The 10,589-nt window shown below is 45.3% G+C and overlaps 1 protein-coding gene across 1 annotated transcript; it reads right to left on the reverse strand.

The window, feature by feature from the left end:
- Positions 1 to 210: 210 nt before the first annotated feature.
- On the reverse strand, positions 211 to 10,486 carry SPCS2 (signal peptidase complex subunit 2). The gene is made up of 5 exons (XM_030042921.1): positions 10,391 to 10,486; positions 3,385 to 3,468; positions 2,881 to 3,041; positions 1,210 to 1,344; positions 211 to 469 (listed from the first exon to the last, which is right to left on the reverse strand). Exons 1-5 carry the CDS (start codon positions 10,427 to 10,429, stop codon positions 283 to 285), a joined length of 606 nt encoding a protein of 201 aa, XP_029898781.1. The 5' UTR covers positions 10,430 to 10,486; the 3' UTR covers positions 211 to 282.
- Positions 10,487 to 10,589: the final 103 nt, after the last annotated feature.

Below are 10,589 nucleotides of genomic sequence, written 5' to 3' on the forward strand. Positions count from 1 at the left end.
GTAAAAACAGAGGAAGCCAGGGTGGCATCGTGGGTGACAAGTCCCCCCTCCTGAGGGTCCCCACGGGCAAATCCTCCTCTGTGGTCCACCACAAGAAAGGCAGGGACACAGACCAAGGCTTTCTGTAGCTTCAAAAACCTTGGATCCAAGATTAAAAACCCTGCTCATCCAAAATGGAATAGGATTTCAGGACAAAAACAGAGGCAATGATTCATTTTCTTTGCTATTTTACTTTATTGGTGTTAATTTAGCACGTTCCCAGGAGGCAGGAGGTGTCAGAAATCATTTTGTTTTCCTCTCCAGGGCCAGACTATCGTGCAGCTTGGACACCTCCGGCTCGTAGGCCTCCATGACTAACGTCCCGTTGTTATCGAAGAATTTCGCGATGGATTTGGTGAACTCGGCTTCCCTCTGCTGTTTGGTTTTCCCGCTGATGAAAGTCAGCTTCAGGGTGTACTTGTCATCAAACCTGCAGGAAGGGCAGAGAGATTTCACAGCAGAATTTGTTAAGTCTGGCTCAGCTGAGACACCAAAAAAAAGCTGACGAGAAATCCTCATCTTTGTTAAGGGGAAAGCCCCCAGGAATGGAGGTCCCCGCCCCCAGCACCCCACATGGACACTAACAGCTACAACATGCAGGTGTTAACTGTAACACAATTCAGTATTTTTATATTTTTTGTGATTAATTCCCCCGCCCCAATTAAAGAGAAGCAAAATGTGAACATTTGTGGCAGATAACTGCTTGGCACTGCTCCCATTTCTAGATTCGGACATCTAGATTTTGATGGAATGAAACAGATTTTTATACCTACAAATAAAGGAAAATATTTAGGGTGATCCTACAGAGAGATACAGATGGAAACAGTGCACACGAGAGCAGCGAGCCCATCACAGATCGCTGTTACTTCTGAGTAATAAAATTCTGCGGTGAGTATTAATCACAAGTTGCCTGGGAAGCCGCAAAGATCGTGGCACAGTAGCCGATCCTTTGCAGAAAGCTCACATGCCCAGTGCAGACACCCCACTATTGCAAAGACACCAATATTTTCCCCCATTTTGTTTAAGAGTTATCCAAAATGCAGCTTTTCTGCCCCACCGTAGAGCATGCGGTAGCTACAGGCGTGCGCAGCACAGGCAAACCGAAGCCGTGCCGGTACCGCACTGCCACACTCCCGCTCGCTAAGCCCGGGCTGCCAGAGCCAACGATACCGTTTGAGGCTGGAGGAGAGCTGCCAAACGTCGTCGGGGTCCATCCCCGCAGGGTCTTTTCTGTGAGCTACAAGGAAAATACTCTTTTCTTTGTATGAGGTATAGATAGTCAGGATTCCCATCATCACAAAATATGTGCCAAAAAAGTTAAGGAAACTAAGAAGTTGCAATTAGAAATAGAAATTAGGCAGAGAAATTGCTTGGATCCCCTCAGACACCATCGTTTAACCACCTCTCATGACATTACCATTCCAAACAGGAAGCTTGGCTGATGCCTTGTTAGCATGAGAAATTAAATAATAATTGGGACACTTTCTTAAATCTTTGCCGTTGCACAAGAGCATAAATCGATGCCTGGAAGTGGTGGGGAAAGCGACAACTCCCTATATCCCTTCCTGAAAGGGATTTCTCCAGCCACATAAAATGCTTCGTTCATGAAACCATGAAGTAAAGCGGAAATCACAACAACGAAATGCGATTTTCAATTACTTTGCTAAATTTTTTGAGCAACATCTGTTGGGATATAGTGGGAAACGGTGAGACCAAATGAGTCACAGAATTAATTGCTGTGCATTCCTCCTAAGCACAGATAAAGCAATTAATCTTTCTCATTTTTGGAATTAAATCATTTTAAGTGGCTGCAAGACTAATTATCTCAATATTTGTGCCCAAAGCCAACCAGAAGAACTGTAGCCTGGAACAATGAAATGACTTGCCCATGATCACGCAGCTGTTAGTGGTACAGTGACTCCCAGGCCAGCAATAAGTTTCCAGGCTACCAGTTCACGCCATCTCACTGGTACCATCCAAACCGCCCTTGAAAGCGGGCCCGTCAGCAGCTCTTGGAAAGCACCGCTCATCTGTCACATACATTTGCTGTAAAACCTCTACAGGCGTCTGTCTTGCTAGAGGAGCTGCAGGGAAATCGGTGCCATGCTGACGCTCTGAGCCCAAATAGGGAGAAAAAACCCCACCCCAGCCGTGCTGTAATACTGGAAATTTAAGAGTTGATTCTAAACAGAGTTGGCATCTAAACATTTAAACCCCAATTTGTAGCGCTACCCTCCTAAATGCAGCGTCTGCTCCTTTTCAGTGGAGGTGCTGGCAAGAATTACCTCCATTTTACTCTTCATTCTTGGTACCTGATCTGTCATATTAGGGAAGAGCAGATGTCTCTGTAACCAGGCTATAGGTAGAATTAAAACAAAACAAAACCAAACCAAAAAAAACCCCAAAACACAAAGCAAACCCCTGAAGATTTCAAGGGCTGATTTTCAGTTTGAGATGAACACACCTAAGTGGAGGAGTCTCTACGCAGTTGGCGTCCGAGACCTGAGGAATCTGCCCAACCCAGTCAGGAGCCTGGAGAGCAGATCAGCTGCCCAGGCAGCTGCTGACTCCTCTGACGTGAGCTGAATTGCTGTCCAGGCTTCCATGCCGCTGCAGGGGGAGGCTGGACCCCCAGATCACCCAAATTTAAGTGTGTTGCACCCAGACAGGCAGGAGTTTTGCCATCACATGAAAACTATTTGATTTTCAGCTGATCACCACACCGCAGGCAGTAAAATTCCCACAGGCCTGAAAATGAGAATACAGAGAAGGGTTTTCTTGTGCTTTATGGGGAAAATAAAACCCTTCTGGTATAAACAAGAAAATGTATGTAAAGGATATGATACAACACAAAAGGCAAGAACAGGTTTGGATTCAGGGAAAGGGTGCAGGTAATCCCAAATCAAAGCTACAATTGCGAAGAGACAAGAGATTGTGCAGATGATGAGGCGGCCGTCGATCAAACGAAAATTTTCAACGTATTTGTACTTCTCCAGGAGAACCTGCGGGAGAAACACGCAGCTGAGTTTATTTTGGGCTTTTCATAAATTTGACAAACCACTTCTGCAAAGGATTTAGATAAAACAAGTCTCGATTATAGGGGTAAAGTGAGCAGAAGCTTTATGCAGATTTAATGTCTGCCTCAGACATCGTAATAATTGCTGATACTCCAAGAACAACCACTGCTTTAGCCATGGGAATCAGAAGAGACGCCACAGAACCAGCATGGCTATGGGCACTTCACAATCAAACCAAAAAAGTTTACAGAGTTTTTAAACTAAATGTAGAAATCTAAGAAAATAGACTGTTTCCCAAAAGGGAGAAATCAGCAGTCGCAGAACATACCTTTTTGGCAGAATCGTCCAAAGAATTTTTCACAGCTGAACCGTCCCATTTGTCAATTTTTACCGGCTTGTCGTCAATCTTCCACTGCAACAGAAACCAAATGGAGTTAAGAGAATTTGGCACAGGTTAGCCTTTCATTTCAATATGCTTGTTCCTGTCGTAAGCACAAAGATAGGAGGCAACCCAGAAAATACCTACCTGTTTGGGAAAACCTGACCAGAGATGGAGGGAATCCAGGGCCTGTTACACAGCAGTATCGCACCAAAAATCACCTCAGCACCAATGTACCATCACCCTTGCAGATTTAAGCTTATACATCTTGTCGTGGGTACTGAAGGTATTTGGTGAAGTGACTTTTTACATCAGTTCTATCCTAATATCAATTCTGCGTTTTGCTGCTCCTGCTGCCATCCACAGAAAGTGTCAGTTATGACTTAATTCTTGCTTTTGAGGGTGTTCACGCTTTTCAGCCAAGCTGTTACAAACAGACTCTTTGGGGACTGATGAGAGGAGGAAAATTTCAGGGCACCCTTAACAATCCAAGTACAAGGCAAGAATATAAAGGCACAAACAAGAAATGAAGTTTCAGTCAGATTATCCTCCAGAACGAAAGCAAAAGATTCTGTCGCTCTTCCATATTCAGATTTTCCTCAGAAGCGGGTCCTTCATCAATAACGAATCTCAGATACAATGGCTCGGCTTTTCAAAGGGGTTAATTTTCCTCTGAACTATATTATTTTTTGGTGACGCTATTCCTTGTAGCCACGGTCAGACACATGAGTTTGAGCCGTGTGTATTTTAAGTCAGAGCTTGAATTTTAGCTGCCATTAGAAGCAATTCTCAACTTCACTCATTTTATTTCCTGCTCCTGAAGCTCAGAAGCTGGATTTATTAACTACCTGTCAGAAGCTCATTTCCCTTCTCCGGCAGGAATGAAACCATTTTAAAGTAAGATGTAAAACCCGATCTACTTCCCCTACACCCACACAGGGAAAAGCCTGATTATCCTTCAGGCTCTGCAAGTATGAATTACTAGGTGCACAGCAAACATCACTGTGTGTGCACATGCAGTAGTTGGTTTATGAGGGACAAAAGCAACAGCCAGAAGCATTTAAAAGACACGGACAACTGGGAAAGAGCACTCGCAACAAAGTTACAAAATATTTTAGGTGGTTACTTTTTTGTAGCATTTTTTTCTAGGGTTAATTGACACATTGACACATGACACATGACAACTGAAAGCCAAACACTTTGCCATGAAAGGATACAGAAGAATTCTTGCAACTATTTATTTTTCCTTATAAAAGCATCTACAACAGTTTTATTTCTTGCCCTTTGAGATTCCCAAAGATTGAAGTATCAAGAGCTAGACTAGGGAGAGGAGAAAAATACCTTTTTTTCCTAATTAGTGAACTGGAAGTCAGAAGTCTCTAAGTAATAACACCGATACCCAATCCCTGTTTCCTTATCCTACAGATAAATCAAAAAAGCTTTCAAGAAACCCATTCGGATTTGACCTCACTGCTCCCAGGTGCAGCCTCCATTTCTCATGAGGGAGTGGAGGGAAAGCCAACAAGCCTGTCAACATGAAAATGTACTCTGCTTAGCAAAACCCTAAAATAGAGTACTCTCCTGAAACAGCATCAGCTACAGAATTATTCTTGCAGGGTGCAGAAAAGTCCTGTTATTTTAAAAGACAAAAATTCTGACTAGTAAGACACATGCAAGACACAGCACAGCTGGATTCACTACTGGATACACCAATAACTGAACCCTGAACTCGGATGCAACTGTGGGGAAATATTCTGTCCTTTATTGTAGCCATACACAGGTCAAGCGAAGGCAAGCCTTACCCAGGAGGGAAGGCATCATTCAGCCTGCAGAGTTTGTTTTTGTTATTGATAAAACTCCATGAAGAGGCTCAGTCTTTATAGCTGGTTAACTCTTCCCCCTGATGCTTTTTACAAGTAATAAAGAACAAAATGAGTGAAAAGTTTTTGACACCACAAGGAACCTCCACAGGCCATTTGAAGCCTTCCTTCAGACCAGATCTGCCTTTAAGTACAGCTGTGATTTTTTTTTTTCCAAAGGCCACTAAAGGAATCATTTTGAAGAAGTAAAAAATATAACTGAGCAAATATTTTGAATAACAGTTTTCCACATTTCTAGGGCTAAACCAAGACAATCCTTAGTATAAAATATGACAGTGTTCTACAGCTTGTTCCTAAGTGAGAGCAAGAATCCAGAGATACTTGAGAAGATATTACTCAAGTGGTGTTTTTGTGATATGTTTTACTATTAAATATTTAATATTGGAAGCTTTGCTTTTGGCAACAGCAGTTTTCCTGGTATTAAAGCACAATGCAACTATCTCCTTGTCAACGCTCAAGTTTTTAATCAATCTTATTATGTCTGGTTTTAATTCCTAAAGCCCAAGAGGATGGAGTCAAGGCTTATGCTAAAATTTCACCTCCTCCCCTCCCAAATAAAACCAACAGCTTTCTAGATATATTTGAAGACAGAATAGTTGGAAAACACCAAGGAGAAAAGCTTGGGAATCAAGAAATAAATGAAAATAAAGCCCCAGGGTTTGGTTTTTTTTTTTTTGTTTTTTTTTAAAAACCCTCAACATTTTAAAGCTATTTTATAGGCACCCTGGAAACCAGCCCTGGAGGCACAGGACTGCTAACATTTCACTTGCAGAAGGGATTTGCACAGAGGGGAATATCTGTATGTAAAATGAGTCAAGGCACTGCTGTAATAACTTATATGAGACACTGGCATAATAACGTATATCCAGGAAACCCGTGACAGAGCGAGAACTGGATGCTTGCTTCTTGCTCTCTGTCCCAAGCCACCTGACACTGGAATTGCCAGATAACATCAGTGATATTTAACTGATACCAATCTCTAACAGAGAACCAGCACTTTCAGGGGTAGATGTAAAGCCCACATGACATATTTTTTGAAATAAAGCTGTTACTGGGGAAAAAAAAAAAAAAAATCTAAACTTAGACCGCCTAAAGCAAGGAGCTGAACCAGCAGTTCCTTCAGTTCTTGTTCAGGCTTCCCTGTGACTAAGGCTGTTCTGTTTCAAGACAGTAACAGCTTGATAATCCCAGGGCAGTTCACATCAGAAGGGACCTTGTAATGGGGACACATCTGTGGTTTAGGACTTCAGCCAGGGAGAAGCTTTAGCCCTCCCTTTACCTTGATCGTGATGTTCCCATGAGGTTACTTCTAACACGGTACAGCACCGCAGTGCTGCTGCTGCTTCTCTTAATTCTTCCAGGCTGATTGGCAGGACCAAAGAGGTAGAGAGAGGCTGGGACACTGCGCTGGCACCCAGAGTGCCAGTGCTGTGGAAGATGAGCACAAGGAGGTGCTCAAGGAAAACAATCAACATCCATGCCACCTCTGTGTCCAGATGTGCACAGAAACATACGCACATCTGTACACTGATGTCTATACACTAGTGCAACTGTGGGCAAAACCTTTGACTGATGGCCATCCCCACCTTCAGCTTGGAAGAGAGACAGAGATTTGGCCCCTACCACCAAATGCTCACCCTCAAACAGGGGGGAAAGCTTCCACCCCCTCCTGAGTCTGCAGAACTGCCCTGCCTTGCCTGTGGAGGTGGGGAGGGAAGGTGAAGCTGCACCGATGTCCTGTGGAGCCTGGCAGATGCAAACACATCTGCTCCTCTGGCTAGTGGATGGTATTTTTTCAACCAGTAATTCATTTTGAGCACTTCAGGTGCGAGCTCCAAAGGCTTCAAAAGAAAAGCTCAGATTTTGGTTCCAGCCTGACTGGGGGGGTGGAACCCAACCAGTTCGAAACAGTTTTTTAGTTTGGGTGTGTTTTGACTCCTTTTTAAAAACCAAGTGAAAGGTTATCACACTTGTCCTGAACACATCCCATACTATGAATGGAAAGCAAATATGGTGTTCTACAGCCAGGCACAGCTCGGAAGTGGATTTGGTACTTGAAAGCGTACCCGTGTAAGAACAAGGTTTCAGAGGAAAGGCTGAAATATAGCCAGTGGTCAGAAATGCAATTTCAGAAAGCTGCAAAACCAGTCTGACACCAGGAGCACACAAGGGCCCCAGCTGTTCACATCCGAGTAAAGATGGTGCCTGCAGCTGGATTGCAGCAGGGGATCATTCTGCTGTTAGCTCCAAAAAAAGGGACAGCAAAACAAGTGCTTGCTTTCACAGCAGACACCACAGGATCTGAGAGCTCACAGGGCTCATTTGTCAAGCTATCACCTTCATTTAAATCCCTTCACAAAGCTCCCTCATAAGCACAAAGCACAGAAAAATCCTACGGGAGAAATTTCAAGATGTTTCACATCACAGAAGACAGACATGGCACAAACTTAACTTTTTTTGCCCCTGCCTTATTCCTTCTGCTACTACTGTCAGCCTCATTTATATCACGTCCAATTTTAGCCTGCAACATCTTCTGCATAGCTAGCTTGTCTCTTCAAATATTGCTCTGAAGTTTATGGCACACTGTGGGTATTACAAACATAAATAATCAAATCATATAGTAAAAAAGATTTGTTGCCACTGCAAGAGGAGCACCAGTGTAGACTATATAAACTCTTCAAGGGGAATAACGTTTCTGCATCTGGTCTGTGTTTTCTGTTACAAGGATGAAAAGAAAGTAACCTCCCCTTCCTAAAGCCTAAAATCAGAAACTCCTCAAACCAGGACACGCAACTCTGCAGCTGAGGGAGGTTGGAAGAGCCTCAGCAGATGATGCACATCGACTCCCTGAAGGCACACAGCTGACACTGCAGCTGATTGCCTTTTCATGTAGGTTGGGCTGCAGCCCAACAGAGCAACGAGTCCCAAACCACAGGTCCCAACCCCCCCCGACATAAATTCTAAAATAAGTGACACCGCACACCACGACCCCAGCAGAAGCAGGATTTGCAAGTGGCGCAGTCCAGGGACAGCTCACTGCACTTCAGCTCCCTCCCCTTCCTCTTGAAGGAAGAGTTGTAGCAAACTCCAGGGAGTCAGTGCATCCATTCTCAGCTCCAATTATCTCAGCCTCTGCCTTGGAGGAAGGAATTCTGGACCTCGCTCTCCCCAAAATACCAGTGCTGCCTGACTGTACTCACAGTCAACACCCCCTAGTACCAGACAGCTCCTTCTGACACACAGGAGCGGAAGGCAGTCACAGCAGTTGGTAGCCAGGAAGTGGTTTTAGTCCTGGAACTTGCAAAACCTTAGAAGGTTTTGCTCTAGTAGGGGCAGAATGCGGTTAATAACTTAGTGTTGTGCTAAATGGGTGAAATCTCAGGGTGTTTGAGATGACTGTAGCCACTGCTGCACACCATTTTGAATTCAGTGGGTGTGCACTCTTAGGTGGTCCTGGTAAAGTGAGGAGAGGTCAGGGGGAGCTACCTGATTATCACAAACACTTAAAGAACATGAGAAGGACAAAAAAATGGGATAGTTAAAACACAAATCTCCCTAATCTCACCCTGATTTAGCTTACCAGCCAAGTGCAAAAAGATACACTGAACAAGCAACCTGTCCTAAGACTTTAAAGCCTCACTGATAGCTCATTACTTCTCTGTTTGAGAAAAGCTTGAGCAAATTATGGACCTAAGGCCACAATTATCCAGATAATACCTCAGCAATACATATACCGGTTCACAGAAACAACCAGATTTCATTTAAATCATCCAGGGGGAGGAAACGAAGGCACACAGATCAGCATGGAGAAGAGAGGGAAAACGAGACAGAATATTATCAAGTGTGTGTATGTACTTCAGGTAGAAGCCCTGCTGAAACTATTCAATGGTTTCTCACCAGAGGATTCAGCTCCCACACCAACAGCGTATTTCCCTCACCAACGACTCCTTTTCCTTCTGAAATAACTACACCTCAGCATCCACAGAGCACAGCAGAAGGAACAGGAATGCCTCGAGAACTTGATACTTTCCAGAGTTCTTGACGTTTAACCACAAAGTGCTGTCATTTCAAAACCGAAAGCTGAGCACATTTGCAGGAGACAGCTAGAAATAATTAATTAGCACACCTTTCCCTAAAAGCACTCGCTCAACAACTTGATCTACTGTTCTAAAGAAAAACCACCAAATCCGTAGGGATAGTAAGGATAACATCATCTCAAACAGATGCGAGAAAACGATACTCTTTAGAAATGATGAATGTATATAAATGAATGAAAATCAGTGTTTTCAATTGCAGGCACCTGTATTTTGCATTTCAATGAAAGATACCAAATACACCACTCTGAAGATACACCCTCTTGCACCCAGAGATACAGACGCAACTGCTTCCATCTTCTTGTGGGAAAAAAAAACGCCTCCAGGTCTTCAGTTTCAGCTACCAGGCTGCCAAATACCACAAAGAGCTGTGACACAAACACCTGACTGCTTAAAACTCAGCCGAGATCAAAGCCGCTCCGCAAGCAAGTTCCTTTAAACTACTGAGACAAGGCTAGGCTTATCAACAGACTTTTACGGTACGCTCTGCTCCACCTGACATCTCCGCCATGTCCAGCGTTACTTTCCTGGCAAAACACCCGCCGGGAGGAGCGCAGCTGTACCGCTAGCCGGGCTTTTGTCAGGACGGCTGGGCTAAAACCAGCCATGCTGGCAGGAAAAAAAAAAAAAAAAAAAAAAAAAGAAAAGAAGCGGTCCCCTACACGCGGGACGCTTCCTCCCTCCCCGCTCCCCCCCCGGGGCCTCTTCTGCCGTTTACTACTGCCCAGCTCCTACAAGGAGGCAGCGACGAGGTGCGGTGCTGCCGGGCGGAGGAGCTCCCCACAGCTGAGGCGGGGGATGCCCCTCAGCAAGGCGGCGGGGTGGGGGGGACGGGACGGGACACTGAGGCCCGAGCTCAGGGCGGCTGCGGCTCAGCCCAGCGCCGGCTCGGCTCTAGGGACGCCGCTGAGGAGAAAGACGGCACCGCCGGGAAGGGGAACCCCGGGAGGGCCAGGCCCCGGGCAGCCCGCGGCACGGTACCTTATCGAGCAACCCGTTCCTGCCGCCTTTGGCCGCCATCTTCTCACCACCCTCCGCCCCCGCCCTCACCGCGCAACCTGTTCGCTCCTGATTGGCTGCGCGCGGGGGCCGACGGGAGCGGGCGGGCGGAAAAGCCACCGCCTCGCCGCCGCGTTGCACGCTGGGAATTGTAGTCGGCCCTCCCCCGCCCGCGTTCCCT

Source organism: Aquila chrysaetos, chromosome 19 (assembly GCF_900496995.4).
Source record: "Aquila chrysaetos chrysaetos chromosome 19, bAquChr1.4, whole genome shotgun sequence".
Taxonomy (NCBI): Eukaryota; Metazoa; Chordata; class Aves; order Accipitriformes; family Accipitridae; genus Aquila; species Aquila chrysaetos.

What these genes read in the sequence shown, in the direction of transcription:
- SPCS2 (XM_030042921.1), bottom strand. Translation starts at nt 10,429, where the DNA reads ATGGCGGCCAAAGGCGGCAGGAACGGGTTGCTCGATAAG. An exon ending in TGGACGATTCTGCCAAAAAG is followed by an intron (nt 3,042 to 3,384) that starts GTATGTTCTGCG and finishes TTTCTCCCGCAG; the next exon opens with GTTCTCCTGGAGAAGTACAA. An exon ending in CTCTCCTCCAGCCTCAAACG is followed by an intron (nt 470 to 1,209) that starts GTATCGTTGGCT and finishes CCCTTCCTGCAG; the next exon opens with GTTTGATGACAAGTACACCC.